Source organism: Lagenorhynchus albirostris, chromosome 17, assembly GCF_949774975.1.
Source record: "Lagenorhynchus albirostris chromosome 17, mLagAlb1.1, whole genome shotgun sequence".
Classification (NCBI taxonomy): domain Eukaryota; kingdom Metazoa; phylum Chordata; class Mammalia; order Artiodactyla; family Delphinidae; genus Lagenorhynchus; species Lagenorhynchus albirostris.
The window spans coordinates 15,875,047-15,892,534 of NC_083111.1; the positions used below are offsets into that span (position 1 = coordinate 15,875,047).

The 17,488-nt window shown below is 40.1% G+C and overlaps 1 protein-coding gene across 6 annotated transcripts in view; it reads right to left on the reverse strand.

Annotated features, from left to right (window-relative positions):
• EYA1 (EYA transcriptional coactivator and phosphatase 1) overlaps window positions 1-17,391 on the reverse strand; it is a 328,161-nt gene extending 310,770 nt beyond the window's left edge. For 4 of the 6 annotated variants that reach the window (XM_060127902.1, XM_060127900.1, XM_060127901.1 and 1 more), the window contains exons 1-2: window positions 17,360-17,380; window positions 5,739-5,846 (exon numbers count right to left, since the gene is read on the reverse strand). In XM_060127902.1, the coding sequence (XP_059983885.1) occupies window positions 5,739-5,771 (33 nt within the window). In that variant the 5' untranslated portion in view covers window positions 5,772-5,846; window positions 17,360-17,380. Of the gene's footprint in view, window positions 1-5,738; window positions 5,847-17,359 lie in introns of all 6 variants that reach the window. The other 2 variants (XM_060127905.1, XM_060127904.1) reach the window with 2 other exon arrangements.
• Window positions 17,392-17,488: the final 97 nt, after the last annotated feature.

Genomic DNA, 17,488 nt, shown 5'->3' on the forward strand with positions numbered 1-17,488 from the left:
CCGCTTCTGTCAGATCAAGTGAGAGAGAGAAACTAACTTATTAGGGATCCAACTTATAAGTGATAGTTGTAACAAAGAACTTACATCATCAGGAAAGAATTTTATATATATATATATTCACCAGTAGAAATTTCCATCAAAATGATTAGCATGTAGGTGATGGTACATCAAAGGCTAAATCTGTAAGATGATGTGATAGGACTAAAACTGTGGTTTCATACCAGTGCCTCCCTGAGTACAAACTGGGGGTTTCTTGAAGGTTCATGGTGGGCACCTATTGGATGATCTGGGCATCCTTCTCTGGGCATCAGCTGCAGAATCATGACTCATGCAGCACCAAGCAGTCTTTCTTTCTGCATGGTGGATGGTTCAGTAACATGTAAACCATGGTCAGCAGGCAGCCAATGCTACACAAGGGGAGTACAAAAGCCAGTCTACAAAGAAAAAGAGGACTGAAAAACATATGCAGAGAAAAATGGAAAGAAAATTGCTTGAATTTCCTTTCTTAAGACTTTCCTTTTGTTTAAGTCTTTCTTAAGACTTTTCTTTTGTTTGCTTAAACCAGCTCATGGGAATTCCACTACTTGCAACCAAATAAACTAGAGTTATTCAAAGTGCTAAGGTGGAGGGAAGTGGGATGGGTAGGCAAACAGATAAGGTCTGAAGCCTCACATTCTTCTTGGGCTTTGTTATGGGTTGAATTGTATCCCCCCACCCCACCCCAGCCGAAAAAGACAGGTTGAAGCCCTAATCCTTGGTATCTGTGAATGTGACCTTATTTGGAAAAAGGGTCTCTGCAGATGCTATCAAGTTAAGATGAGGTCATTAGGTTGGTCCTTAAACCAATATAACTAATGTCCTTACAAGAAGAGGAGGAGAGACAGAGGTAAGGGGGAGAATGCCATGTGACAACATGGCAGAGATCAAAGCGCAGGAGCTGCAAGCCAAGGAATGCCAAGGATTGTTATAGAGGTCTGGAAGTTACGAAGCAGCAAGGAAGAATTCCTCAGCAGCTGTCAGAGGAAGCCCTGCCAACACCTTGATTTTGGACTTCTAGCCTCTGGAACCATGAGACAATAAACGTCTGTTGTGTTAAGCCACCCAGTTTATTGTACTTTGTTACAGCAGCCTGACGGAACTAATACAGGCTTCCAACAAGAAGCTCATGATTTTAAAAAGGAAACTGAAAACTACTGAATTCTATATTTTTTAATTTATTTAAAAATTTCACTTACGTAAAATATCTCACTCATGATAAAGGTGAATAAATGTAATCTTGACCTAATTTATAATTTCCCAGTTAATTTGACTTATACAGATGTAATGTACATATATATATATATATACTACTTTTAGAAATCTCTGCTTAATAGTGTTCTTCTCTCTGTTCATAAAATATATATTTAACTTTACCATTTTGGTTAAAAGTCACTTTGCCTTTTTAGAATGTCCAAACATAGAAATAAGGTACATACATATTTTAGTTCATGGTTTTCTTGCAAAACCCAGCATCTCAGCAAAAACTGCTGTTAGCATTTCAAATTTACCATAATCTAAAGAAGATGCAGTTATGAGAATACAATGGAGTCCAAAGATATAATTATTCCAAAAAGCTCTAAAATATTACCATCTGAAATTTTTGTAATAAAAGTAAATTAACAATCTACCATTTATAATAAAAAGCTCCTTTAGAGTCTCAGGAGACCTGATTCCCTCGACAGCTAACAACATAAACAAACATATGTAGTGTTGGTGTTTATAATACTTGGCACTGGTATAATGGTTGCATTCAAAATTTTTTATTGTGGACTTGAAGGTGGCCAGATAACTTTTTATCCATGACCACACTTTTTTAGCGATATTTACAATAAAAGTGCATGAGAGGTGTATTGTACTTTTCAGTTATCAAAGAACTTTTAAATACATGACCCCACTTGACCTACAAAATTATAATTTTAAATAAGAGAAGGTAAATATTATCATCTCTGTTTTCTAGTTGAAGAGACTGATGCTTGGAAATCTACCCCAGATCATACAATTAGTAAAAATTAAAACCCAGTCTTCGTATTCCATATCTAAAACGTAGTTTTCATGATACCAGGATTCCATCCAAATCAGACACAAGGTTTAGGTAACTGCAGAGCTCACAGCTTCTAAGGAAAAGATAGTGATTTATTTTTTAATTCACTTTTTTAAAAAGAGTTCGTAAATGCTTTTCTTATCTTGACATAATTTCCCTATAGAAATCCTCATAAACTAAAGAAACTGAAAGATGCAGCTATAGCCTGGCCCTTCGATGTCTGTGTTTCAGAGGTGTCTACCTCGGAGAGGCCAACCATGGACCTACGGAGAGAGAATGGGGCCGTGCTTATCCAAATGGGACTCCTCAAGAGGGGATACTGGAGTGGCTAGAATTATCACCCAAATGATGTAAAGCCCCACAAATGTCCTCCTCTCCTTTTGGTCCTCATGAGGCAAGTTGAAGAGTTGACAAAACCTACAAAATCTCATGAGCTACTTCTTTCTAGATGCGGAAAACACACAAGCAGAAAATTCCAGAATAAGAAAGGTGGAATTTCTGATTTAAATGTTTTGCCCAGGACTGTATCTCTTTAGGATCAAAATGAGAAGCTACTTCACCTCTGCCCCTGGTGTCTGGTCACATGAAAGATGTATTTCCAAAGTGCCACTATGGTCAGGAGGCTACATCCTAGGAATATTGGGGGTACAGTATACTCTTGTGTTTATTCTGAATATATTGACTTTTTTAAGCAAAACTTTGAAAGATGAATGTGGCAAGTAAGGGACAGTGAGAGTCACGTTGGGAGGTACAAGAATTTCTGGTACCAAGTCTCCTTTTAATCCTTTAGTTTCCTTCAACAACAAAAAAATAAACAGACAACTCAATCGAAAAATGGGCAGAAGACCTAAATAGACATTTCTTCAAAGACGACATACAGATGGACAACAGGCACATGAAAAGATGCTCAACATTGCTAATTATTAGAAAAATGTAAATCAAAACTACAATGCAGTACCACCTCACACTGGTCAGAATGGCCATCATTAAAAAATCTACAAACAATAAATGCTGGAGAGGGTGTGGAGAAAAGAGAACCCTCCTACATTGCTGGTGGGAATATAAGTTGGTACAGCCACTATGGAAAACAGTGTAGAGGTTCCTCAGAAAACTAAAAATAGAGCTACCATATGATCCAGCACTCCCACTTCTGGGCAGATATCTGGAAAAGACAAAAACTCTAATTCGAAAAGATACATGCACCCCAAAGTTCATAGCAGCACTATTTACAGTAGCCAAGACACAGAAACAACCTAAATGTCCATTGACAGATGAATGGATAAAGGAGATGGGGTACGTATATACAGTGAAATACTACTCAGCCATAAAAAAAGAATGAAATAATGCCACTTGCAGCAATGTGGATGGATCCAGAGATTATCACACTAAGTGAAGTAAGTCAGAAAGAGAAAGACAAATACCATATGATATCACTTATATGTGGAATTTAAAATATGACACAAATGAACCTATCTACGAAACAGAAACAGATTTACAGACATAGAGAACAAACTTGTGGTTGCCAACGGGGAGTGGAGGTGGGGGAGGGATGGATTGGGAGTTTGGGGCTAACTACTACATATAGAATGGATAAACAACAAGGTCCTACTGTATAGCACAGGGAACTATATTCAATATCCTGGGATAAACCATAATGGAAAAGAATATAAAAAAGAGTGCATATATGCGTATAACTGAGTCACTTTGCTGTACAGCAGAAATTAACAGAACATTGTAAATCAACTATACTTCAATAAAAAAATAAATTTTAAAAACTCCTTCAGTTTCTTGAGTTACCTTACTGCTTTCAGCTAAGTTCTAGGCCCTCTTCCCATCTTAAGCCTGTTTCCGCACCTTCCTAAGAAAAGGCGAAACCTGAGAGCCAAAGAAAGTGAGCCTGGAGGAGCCCACCTGGGGCCCAACACATAGGGACCTCTGAAAAGACTGCTTGCCCTTCGTGGTTGAGTAGGCAGGGGCCAAAATGCCCGGAAACGGCTTCTCCAATGCCACACACTGTTTGCCCTTGAGAAACATCACTCCCTAGCTTTCTACTTCTGAGGCAGCCAAGTATCTTTCAAGAATAAAACTGCTTCACTTTTCACGTTTCAAAACACCTCCAAATGATATGGAATGAGATGGCCCAATAAACACCATTTTGTTAGGACAGGTACAAAAATTTTAATCATTCTATTCTTTACCTGTTTTTTTCATTTGTCTCAAATCTTAGTTAATTTCTTAAGTTTTAAATGAGAACTGGCAGAATGTCAAAACCTCAAAAGAAATATTATCTGCAGCATTTATTGGCAGAGATTGTTAAATCTGTTAGGGATTCGCCAACACTGCAACTTGCATGAACATTGGGAGCAAAGTTACACACAAGGGGCAGAAAACAGTAAGTTATTCGTGCATTTATTTTTCACTTATTTTATAGGCATTCCGAAACTATTCTTCATATAATAAGAACATCGAATATCACAGGCCCATAACATAAGTTTAAAAGGCCAAACAAACAACTTAAACGTGTTAAGGGTGCTTTTCCTGTTTAGGGTGAAAGCTACACCATACAGAATGATCTCGAAATGCTTTATGTGAATTACCTCACAAGATGATTTAGGAGAGCCATGAAATACACTCTGTAATTGCATGCAGTATGACTGCAGAAGCACCTTGATAGCACGTGACCCTTTGTTATTAAAATCCTAATCCATTAGCAGTTACTGCTTATTACATAACCACCAGAAGGTCTTGTAAAACACACATTTACAGGAACCACAATGTCATTACTAAAGATCACACTTCCGGTTTGTAATAATTCTATGGTGAACAAAGCTGAGCTACAAAACCACAGGTCTAAAAGCATCTTAACTGATGAGAGACCTTTAAAGGCAAAGTCACATAGTGCCACCCCAAATATTGCTATGGAAATTTTCCAAGGAAACAACTCTAACTTACTGAAATAGGCTTTTTAAAAATTAAAATCCGTTGACTTTTTTAAGTTTGAAACAAAGGCTATTTATAAGATGAACTCTTATTGGGAATATTTGTTTATGAGCCAAAGGAAACTTTTCTTCTTCCCGATACGAACTTGAGGAACATTTCTGAACCCTTTCTCTTGTGCTCACAAGATAAACAAACAAAATAAAATCTCAGGTTCTCCTTAATTTAAAGTCCACTCAAGAGTTTATCAAACTGTGAAACTACCACACCACCCACACATTTTATTTTATTTTGCTTTTTTATCACACATTTTAAAGATACACGCGCACACACACACGTATACATCAAAACAAATACATACAAAACAATCCAAACTTAGACATTAATTTCAAGTTTCACGAGACAAATCTATGTTTTCCCTGAGGCAAAGGAAAATGTAAGTCTAAAAATTTTGTTAAGCGTATTGGTATAATTAAGTAATACTAAAGGTTGGCTTTTTCCTCTAGACCTCTACTTTTGATAACTGATACCTTTAAAAAAAAGATATAAATTAGGTTAGGCTGATGAAATAATGTACCACTTAATTCATAACTTTAAAAATCATTAAAAATTGGTACAGAGCTTTTGAGGAATTTCCAGACACTCAAGTTACAACAAAAATAGTAATTACGATTTTAAGAGTAATAACTCTTGCCTTAGGACTGACATTCTGTTTACTTACAGACTGTCCATTTATCCCCTGGGGGTCTTCCATTGAAGATTTCTTCTTCCGAATTATATATGGGCTATTAGCTACACACTTCTTCAAAGGGTTCCAACACTCCAGCACCTGTGATGAACAGAGCATCAAGCCGCCGTATTAATTGTGTGGCATGAAATTAAGAGCTGATCTCTACGTCTGTAGCTTTCTATTTACTAGCATGTATACACAAGTCAAGAATGCTTACCTTCACTGATTGAATCTTTAAAATAAATATTATGGGCTCACTGTTTATCACAATTTACATGAGCCAAATGTGGCCAAATTATAGCTCAGTGTGTCTGCTGTCAGCAGCTGCGGCCCAAGGAAAAAAAAGACTGAAGAGGGCAGATAGAGAGCTTTCTACACGCATTATTTTTGAGCCAACAGTCCAAGAGCCCCCTTTTTTTTTTTTTCTTTTTGAATTCGGTTTCTCCATGCTATCTATCAACGTCAGCTGTATCACAATGCCAAGAGGAAATACTCACAAAGAAATATGATTGTAGTCTGAGCAAGGATAAAAGAGAAAAATTTAGAGCTGAGTGTTTTACCCTCAGGGCAAGGATATTATTATACCATTTCTTAGCAAGTTTATTTTAGGTCACAGTTTCACAGTTGATCAATTCTGAACCTTCAGAGACTCAACACCTTCAAGAAGAGTGGGGTTTGGGCATGCTTCAAGACATGGACGATAAATGTAGTATTTTGAAATACAGTCTATGTTTAGCTATCTGAAAATAATAACAATATAGCCATCTAGCTACCCATTCTCATTTCCTAACTCTCAGAATTAATTTTCATACTGATGCTCAAATGAGGAACCAAAAGAAACTCCCAGTTTTTCTTGCTCGGTCTTAGCAACTAAGAAATTAATCTACACACCTCACATCAACTTCAACACAGATAAATAGACATGTAAATTTAACCAAAAAAAAATAGACACGATCTTAATATCACCCAAGGTAAAATTACAGAACAGAGAACATGTAGTAGTGTAAACTTTAGTATCACTTCTCGTACAGGTACTTAAACTTCTGCATGTCAGCATGGTAGGAAAAACACCGCAGTTGGAAGCAAAAGGTCTGAATTCAGGTTCTGACTCCGTCACTAACTAGTTGAATGACCTCGGGCAAATAATTTTGGCTTCCTGAGCCTAAGTTTTATTATCTGTGAAATGGGAGATTTCAACTGGATGATATTATATATTTTAGATTTATAATTTAATGAAAGTATGCATTTACACACTAATTGTCAGGTAAAATATTCCAAGAATGGCTCATTTGGGATATAATTTTGAAATGCCAGAGTAATTCTCATTTATGATTTTTTGTTCACAATTATCAATGCTGGAAAACATATGCCTTACCCGCCATTAACACAAAAGTGATGCTTCTTGGACAACATAAAACTCCTAACTGGGCTTCCCTGGTGGCGCAGTGGTTGAGAATCTGCCTGCCAATGCAGGGGACACGGGTTCGAGCCCTGGTCTGGGAAGATCCCACATGCCGCGGAGCAACAAGGCCTGTGAGCCACAAATACTGAGCCTGCCTGTCTGGAGCCTGTGCTCCGCAACAAGAGAGGCCGCAAGAGTGAAAGGCCCGTGCACCGCGATGAAGAGTGGCCCCTGCTCTCTGCAACTAGAGAAAGCCCTCGCACAGAAACGAAGACCCAACACAGCCAAAAATAAATTAATTAATTAATTAATTAATTAAAAAACAAAACTCATAACTAACTAACTCCTAAAATTTGGAGAATCCCTATTAAAGCAGACTGTTTCTGTAGTTTTAACAAAAAACAATGTCATAATTTCAGGTTACAAGTAAATAAAAATCATATGGATGTATTTAAGTTCTGCTAACCCAAGGAAACACAATATACCACTCTATTTTGAATTGCGCAAAATTTCAGAACCAAATCTTAAAATCCACCGGCATTGCTTTTAGAGGATTTCTTGCATAATTAGGGAAGAGATATTACAGAAACTAGATTTTTTTCATTGCTTCCGTTACTCTCTGGAGGCACGTTAACTTTTCCAGGCGATAAAGTAGCATTTTAAAATAATGATAATAATTCTGCCTTACATTGGGAAAACACTTTACAGTTTACAAAGTACCTTCACATAAATCGCCCACAGTGCACCTATATGTGCTGAGACAAAGTCCGGTCTCATTCCTCACAGAAGGGGGCAGGCCCAAGACAAAGCCCCCTCTGATTTCCCCTAAATTCCCATCCTCTCCATACCTGTCCTGAGAACATGTTTCAATCAAAGTCTGTATATTTGATATTCCAGGATTATTTCCCATGTGTTTCTTCTCCATATTTCCATATTGAACTTACTGAACAGTTTAAGGTATTAAGAATGGTCAAGTTACATGAGCATGAAAGGTATTTCATTCGTAATTTTATTTCTTCTGAAGATGAAACTATTCTGTACTAAATACTCTGTTTGTTATTGTTTCCTGGCCTGAAAAGAAAAGACTGAGATTATTGAGAAGCCAAACAGTCAGCATTCATCTAGTTCAGGTAGATGTCTCCACTAAGAACGACTACCACTCAGAAGTCACAAAATCACAGAGACCCATGGACTTTATTTACAAATCCTCCCGCTTGCTAAATCAGCATAGTTGTTTCCAGATTTCTACATGTCAATCCAAACCATGAAATATATGCCATGACTGGGTCTACTGATATTTAGGAGCCTGGCTCTGGTAAACCCTTAATTCCCTTGTTGGACTTGATCTTTCATGGTTTATAAATAAGCCTGCCCCCATTATAGCTCTTATCTCATTATTTCTCTACCTGCCCCCCACTAGACCGTAGCTCCATGAGGGCTAGGACCACGCCTTACTCTCTTGTTCTGGTCACATATGGCATTCATTAAATATTCTGAATGAGTGAATGAATGAATATTATTGATACATGACAATTTTTGAATACATGTAAACTCTGAGCTAGAATTAGATGGGCAGTTAAATGGTGGTGCTATCATTCAGTCAACTTAAAAATGATTCATCGAATTTTAGGTCGTCAATATTTGTTCAAATACCCTAAGAAACGGGCTCAAGCAAAAACAGGTTAATTGGTTCATATCTATCTACCTACCTGCCTACCTACACATTACGCACATAGGGAGTAGCTATTCATAAAACTATATAGACCTATAGAGTACTTAGAGGTGAACTTCAAAGGGACTTTGTTTAAACCAAGGAGTGCTTCCTAGAAAAAAAAGTAGAAGAATGTCCAAGGAGGCTGATCTAGGTGTTGGTGTGGGGAGGTGCACATTGATGGAAGGATCGGTGACATGAAATTTGTTTCAGGACATCTGTGGGGCAGTACAGGCAGGAGGTGTCTTGATATCAAAAGTACCCCCACATGTCTGGATGCCATAAGCCTGGTGGCAGTTACCCATCCTTACGCCCATCCCCAGCACTCACCACGCCAAAGCAGGGAGTTGGGTTAATTACCCATTTGTGCATCTATCTCCAAAGACGAAACCTTTGATTTACGCACTCCTGAGCCAACTCTTTGGTACCCTCCAGAAGTAGGGGGTGGGTTGGAGTTGTACACAATGGAAGGCCACCTTTCTATTAGCCACTCAAGTGCAAGTTCCCTAATAAAGAGAAAAGGGACTGAGACACATCCTGGGGCTCTGCCACCCAAATTCAACACTCCAGAGTCAGTTATCCACTCTGAGCATAGAGCAAAAAAGCCTGGAAGCCTCTTCTTGGAATGGGTTGCACTAACCACTTAAGGAGGAAGAAGAGATCAACTGAATAAAACAGTGAGAAAAAGCTGTACAGCTGGGCACATATTTCATATTTGCTAGTTGCATGAGGCCACCTAAAGAAGATGCTCTTCCAGGACAGACAGTGGTAAGCAACCCCTTCCAAGGCCACCAAAGCCCACAGGTGACAGGGAAGGGGCACCTAGAGCTCTTGACTTGCATTCACAGCCCCAGGCCATAGGCCCATCTTGGCATCTGCTGCTAGCAGAAGCGGGCAGGTGGCAAGAAGGACAGTGGGAGGCATCCCGGACAGGAGGAAACAGGAAGTACTGGCTCTGTTTGGAATGATCTTTCCAACACCTGAGGGAACTATGCCTTCTTCGGTCCCAATCCCATGGACAGTTGATGAAACACCATGGAAAAGTGAACTTTACTACAAAGACTCTTCTGACACAAGATTAACAGAAGCCTTAGGAACTTCATTTTGCACTCTTGGGGGAGTGGGCTGGGAAGGGGCTGAAATTAGTGTAGACATACTAGCGAATACACAATGGTAAATAAACGTTAGATTTATACACTGATAAAACAGACTCTACAGAAAACACCAAAACAGCATGACAATCTGACAAATCTTGCAATCACACAAAATCCCCTTTGGGGGCACAGAGGCATTAGGAAATTGCACCCCTGGTGATGGCATTACAATGATGCCTATAGAGTTCAGTGACGCATATTTGGAAATGATATTTTATGCCCCACTGCAACTAACAAGCTTATTGTTAAAATACAAAATAGTTCTAAATACAAAAACGTTAACATATATGAGACAACACATCTATTCCGTGCATTCCTGCTATAATTTAAACTCTCCCCAGGATGACAATTTTTCTCCCCAATTCTACAGACAGCACTTGCTACTTAAAAAGAGTACTCAAGAGCTTTGAACCTCAAGCTTTCTGGATTCTGGAAATCCATTTTCACCACCCCACATACACACTTCCTATTCTTTTCCACCCATTGGCTAAAATCAGGCAGTTGATCAAATAAGCAACTGCACCTCATCTTACCTGTAAACATTTCTTACTTTTACTTTAGTTCTAGCTCATCACAAACATCCCATCTATTGTCAGATCAAAAGATTGGGAGAAGAAAAGTTGGGATAAGTGTGCAAGTGACAGAGGCGTGAAGCAGGCAGAAAAAGGCTCTAGGCAGGTGCATGGAACAGACTTTCTAGATTGAAGAAAAACAAGGTGGGCCTGGAGGTGAGGATTGATATGATTGGGAAGAAAATAATCTTTTTAAAAACTTTATACATCACGTATATTTTAATTTTTCCTGCTGGGTTTGAAAAATGGGTTACAGTTTAGATGACACATAAATCATCTCTAATGAACCAGAGACCCATCAGACACTGTTAATAACTTGCGGCTCCTTGGATGAAAGAGTATTTTCATTACAACACACCATCACTTTCATCTTTGCCTTCTCACCAAGTGTTGAGTTTTCTAACATTCCTGAGAGGCAGAAGGAAACTAGTGGTTGAACATTGCTTTGTAGAAAAGAAAAGGGCTATTCTGAAGTATGTCCCCAGAAGACTACAACTGCAGATTGAATAAACATATCAAATCAAGGGGTCTTTAAGAAAATTTACAAACAGAAGCCTGCAGTGAAATGAACCATTGGATAAATGACCTCCAGAGACTTCTTCAACTCACTGTTCCATGGCTTCAGAAGCCATAAGCAGCTGTGTCTGAAGGTGACCTCTGCTTTCCTCACGTTCCTAAGAAATACGGTTATATCGAGGAAAACAGAGGTTGAGCATGCCCAGGTGAGTCAGATTCAGAAACTAGATTCTCTTTCCAATTGTTGTAAGGACCACATCCCAACCACGGAAGCTATTATCGAAAATCAAGTTCAGCTCTTTACACTGGTGAAAGTCTTCTACAGCTGGAGATGTAGTTTCTATAGAAATAAATGTCGACACCAATTTGCTTTTATAGCTTTTCCACTGATTTACTGGTACTGCCGTTTTAAAGTTTTAAGTATGAAGCCCATCCATTCTATATAGAACTTCTGAATAAATATGATCAGATTTCTGTTTCCACCATATGCAAGTTCCTTCTGTCTTCAGAGGAAGAATGTAAGGCAACCCAATGAGTTGACATTAATTAGGAAAATGATGACATGTGTTTATTCAGTAACTAAAGTTGAATTCAAATGATGTTTTCAAGAGCATTAGACCTACACATTATTTCAATGTAGTACTTTCTACATTAACAATATAAAGAAAACTCTAAAGAGACACACCTGTAATTCCATCAACCCAACTTGTCTGTATGTGTACATAGTTTTACGTAGATATAATCAGAGCAAATCTTCATGCATGTGTTTTTCTGGTTTCTCTTAACATCATTTCATAAGTATCTTACAGTCTGTATCCTTATCATTTTTAATGTCCATGTAATATTCCATCAGGGAGATATTCCTATAAAGTGGGATATTTGGGGGTTTTTTTTCCCACTCTTTCACTATAGCATATAACACTTGAATATCTTTACTCAACAAGTTTTTTCCTTCTTTTAACTTATTTCTTTAAGGATAAATTCCAAACAATCCAAACAATCTAATTACAGGATCAAGAGGTATGATAGCTAAAACTAGTAATTCTTTTAAGGTGAAGTCAAATTCACTCATGCAGATTTTTCTCTCATACAACACTGGCCCTAGTGGAAGGATGAAACATAGATTTCGTATTTTAAAATAGTCAAATAAAGTTGCTACAAAGGAACCTGACAACATTCATGAACCTCCCTATATCAGAGGTTACAGAATTTTTGTGTTCATGGCAAACTTTTGAATACCAAAGACCATGGCAGGACATTTGAAAGCCTTAACTAAATCACTGGCGTAGGCTATCACCGTGCCGATAAATGTAAGCATGGTTATCACACACTCGTCAACTGCTCTTTCTTTTGCTGAACACGGCTCTTTGAATGGAATCTGCTCTCATAGACTCAAGACAAAAAGTCAAAACGGGGAGCTATACTCAGTATTTTCTAATAACCTATAAGGGAAAAGAATCTGAAAAAAGATAGATATACATGTACATATAACAGAATCATTTTGCTGTACGCCTGAAACTAACACAACATTATATCCACTATGCTTCAATTTGTAAAAATCTGAAAAAAAAAAAGAAAAAGTCTTTAAACAAAACGGTGAAAATGCATTCCAGTGAACATGGGATCTTTTACCACTGTTCTAATCATTTTCCCCTCTTATCTTCAGCAAGGTAAATCACCATGTCACATGACTTAGTCGATTGAGTCTGACAGCCATTGTCAGAAAATAATTTCTACTGAAGCACAGAAAAAGTCAGTGCTGCTCGCGGATGATGACTGACGGCACGCCCAGGATGGATTTGAGGAATATGGGTGTGCTATGATAGCACAGTGCCTGAGAACTACAGGCCTATGTATCTTACATGTAATAAGGAAATTCAGGCATCTAAGAGAAAAATCTAAAACGTAATCACACGTGATAAATTCACCTAAAATTTCACCAGGCTGGCATATTAATTCTGCTGCAGCTACTGAATTTGGGGCATTGCTAGTCCACAATGTATCACAGAAATTGTTTCTCAGTTTCCCACAACTGTAGTTGTACTTTTTTTTTTTTTTTTGCGGTACGCGGGCCTCTCACTGCTGTGGCCTCTCCCGTTGCGGAGCACAGGCTCCGGACGCGCAGGCTCAGCGGCCATGACTCACCGGCCCAGCCGCTCTGCGACATGTGGGATCTTCCCGGACCAGGGGCACGAACCCGCGTCCCCTGCATCGGCAGGCGAACTCTCAACCACTGCACCACCAGGGAAGCCCTATACTTGTACTTTTAAAATAACTTATGCTCTTGAACAACTGGTAGCAAACGAAACTGGTTCCATTCAGTGGTTGCTCGCTACTGTCCAAACAACTATAACTAAATGATGAATTTTCTTACTTTATTCAAAAGAAAAGGGGATCTGAAATATCTACTCCTTTGCTTTTACATAGAAAGCTCTACCATTGAATGCCTCTGAAGATGCTAATAAAACATCACAAAACTCATCCACAGGGACGGAAAGCAGGATATTGCTTGGAGCCAGGGACGGAGATGGGCGTGGGGAGGGATTGGACTATGGGGGGGCATGAGGGAACTTTAGAAGTGTTCTATATCTTGAAGGTCGTGGTTACATGGGTGTACATAATTGTCAAAATTCACTGAACTATACACTTCATAAAGTTGATTTTTTAAATTTTACTTTATTTTTTTATACAGCAGGTTCTTACTAGTTATCTATTTTATACATATTAGTGTATATATGTCAATCCCAATTTTAATGTGCCACAGTTCATATTTCCTAACAATTGTCAACATCTTTCTTCCCCCAGTACCATTAATGAAGCAACAAACGGTTTTGAGAGTGACTGCCTTCTTCATTGGAGATGGTAAGTTCTTGCCCCTCCAAGTCAAACATGATGTCAGTGCCGGTGTTCACCCACGAACACTCCTCTCTGATGCACGTGACATTTATTCCTGCTTGACTGTTTAACCCACAATAAGTTCAGCTGTCAAGAAAAAGCAGTTTTATTCATAAAAATAAGGTGAAAACATATTTCTCAGATTCTGACATTTCTTTTTCTTTCACTGCTAAAATTCAAAGGCAATTTGAACCATGGATAGAGGCAGAGACTTCAATATTCAGCTCATTAGGTAACGTATTTACTACAGGGGACCCACGTTCCTCATTAGACCTTAGAATGCATGAAGATGACATGTGTAGTTTAGGAGGAACTGGAGAATAAATGCCTCCCTGCTCCTTTACCTTTGACAATCACAAGCAAAGTTTAGCAAAGCAATTTCCTCATTTCCTGGATGCTGACTCTTATTTTTAGTTGCGTCTCCACCAGAGTAAGGATTGCTCGATGCAGAATAAGACTGCAGGGCTGCAGTCTCAGAGGCCAAAACACCGAAAATAAAGACGGTAATGGAGAAAGCATTAAGCTGTCAGAAAAGAGGCGCTGACTCAGGATTTCTTTGGATTTCACTCTTTTCTTAAAATCAAAGGACAGGGCTTCCCTGGTGGCGCAGTGGTTGAGAGTCTGCCTGCCGATGCAAGGGACACGGGTTCATGCCCCGGTCCGGGAAGATGCCACATGCCGCGGAGCGGCTGGGCCCATGAGCCATGGCCGCTGAGCCTGCGCCTCCGGAGCCTGTGCTCCGCAACGGGAAAGGCCACGACAGTGAGAGGCCCGCCTACCGCAAAAATAAATAAATAAATAAATAAATAAAAATCAAAGGACAACTTACAGTGAAACTTGAAAAGTTTAAGAAATCTCTCTCCCCTTAATTCATTAAGAAAACAGCTACTGGGTGGTACAATGTAATGGCAATATACATGGTATGGGATGTTGTGATGGAGCCGCGGAAGGAAGTCGTAGAATCCAAATTCCATCTAGGGCAGGAATCACCCGAAACCTCTTTGACTGATAGCCAACCTGCTTCTGCATGAACGCTTCTGGGGACAGAAATTCACCAACTTGGCAAGCCATTTGGTCTACAGCTGGAAGGTTTAACCTTTACGAGGTTTTCCCTTCTACTGAGCCAAAACAGACCGATCAAAACCCTCTCTTCTAGGGTCCATTTTTCTTCTGCACAAGCACAAATGTATTTTAATATGCCCCTGATACAAAATAATCCCTGAAACATCTGAAGATTTCGATGACATTTCCTAAAATTACAATCAGATCTCCTCTCTAGGCTCAAAATTTAATTACTCATCCTTTTAGAAACAAGTTACTTAACTTTCTGATCCGCCTCCACAGGACATGTCTGTGATCAGTGGCCTCTGGATCCAAACACCACGGGCACTTACTGAGCTTAGGGATACACAAACGCTTCTGCAAACGACCGGAGGCATCCATTCGGCTTTGTATAATATGCCAACCTCAAAACCATTCCTTTAGTTTTCTTCTTTCAGGTCACTGACAGAAATGATAAAGGAGAGAAAGCCCCCTACAGCTAGTCCCAATGCGTCCAAGGGTAGAGGAAAAGACTACGGAAAACTTGGGGAAGCTGGGTAGGGATTTAAGTCAGTAACTTGAGCACTCATCAGCTCTGCAATCTTGGAAAAATTAATGAACGTCTCTGAGCTCGTTTCTTCATCTACACAATGACATCAATACCATCTAATGGGATGGAGAAGATTGATAATGCGTCTTACACATAATACATGCTCAATGAATGTGTGAGTGGATGATAACAATCACTTTGTAAAGGATGAAAGGTCATAAAACTATAATGCAATATGCTTAACCGTCTCTAGTTTTTACGTTCAAAAATTATCGTGGAATAGGATAACTGGACACTTTTCAGAGCTGCATTTCAGGTTACTAAGATAACAATTAGTAAAACAATATTGCTCTTGTTGTGTTCCCTCTGTTTAATTACCTTTTGTGAACACTTTGACTTTTTTATAGGCTACACAATCCCACTAATCATTTTTTATACCTCCTATTTTGTAACATCTTCATTAACACTTTCCTCTGCCTTCTCCCCAAGGCTTTCTTCACATGTTCCAAATTGTGAAACTTGTTAGCTTTTGCTCTCTTCCAAATAGGGAACAAGTCTGATTTAGTCTGTTTGGTCTGACATGGAAGCCCTTTCCAATCTGTCCCCAGCTACAGTCCCTACACATCTGTCCTGCATCCCAGGTCTCTCCTGCTCACCTGCAGCTACACCAGACCACTTCCAGATGCCCTTGGTGCCAACAGCTCTCTGCCTGGAGGACGCACCTTCCACCCAGATTGCTACACAGCCTTCAAGGCCCATCCAGCCCTGCTTCCGGGAAGCCCGGTCCATCTGTGTTTCCCCATCTTAGCACTAGTCATTTTAGGTCACAACTGTCTACCAGACCACTCCTTCAGGGCAGAAACCATTTGAATCCATGTAACAAGATGTTTGGTACATGGCACGTTTCCCAGTGTTGGCTGAATGAGCAGCTCTGACTAGAGACAGAGGATTCTTAGGGTACTAAGGTCTCTGAACAGGATAGAAGAATGCCTTCCTTGGCCTCCACAGAGACACTGCTCCTCCAGTAGCCTTGCACTTCCCACTCCTAGCTGGGATCCTCTGTGCTGACAGTCGCCACTGATTCTTTTGAATATATAATCCACTCACATTTCTTGACAGGTTTGAGTCCTTCTCCTACCCAAATGTTTTCAAGAAGCGTTGAGTTTTATGAGATGACTTACCTAGCTAGCGTTAGTCAGTCTGGCTTCCAGAACAAAAAACTTGGGTGGGTCTTAACATGAAGGAAACAATGAAAGTTGTTTATACCATTTGCATTATTCTCACCACAGTTAAAGCAGAGATCCTGTTTATTTTCCCTTGCTTTCCTAATTATTCATAGAATAATAATAACGCCTCGCCGTCGTTGACCTCCTCCAATTCATCTGCTACTTCTTTTAACTGGTCTCTGTTAATTGGACCAAACAACACACTTTGGGCCAAAAGAAGGGAGGCCAGAAAGCACTAAATATAAATATTCGTTTGTTCAGCCTACTCCCCGAGTATTTCCTACCACTGGAGCTTCAAACGCAAGCACACGTCCAAGACGGCAATCACAACAGCAAATGAGGCCAAGATGACGCCCCCCACTTCCGTCCCCATCAGTCATCACCTCCCTCAAGGAAAACCCACCGGCCCTAGACACATCCCTCCACGTGCAGCGCCCTGATGCCGCGGGGCCGGGGGCGACGCCGGCGTCCCCTCACTGCTCTCCGGACGCGCGTCCCCATTATTGCGCGCGCGCCGCCGCGTCCTTCCAGGTGGCTCCGCGTACCTGGCGGCGGTGCCCACGCCGAGGAGGCGGCCGAGGAGACGGCGGACGGGCCGCGGAGCGGGCGCTGCGCGCGCGCGCGATCGTCGGCGGGGGTGGGGGGTGGGGGTCGGGGCGCCGCGCCGGCTGCGC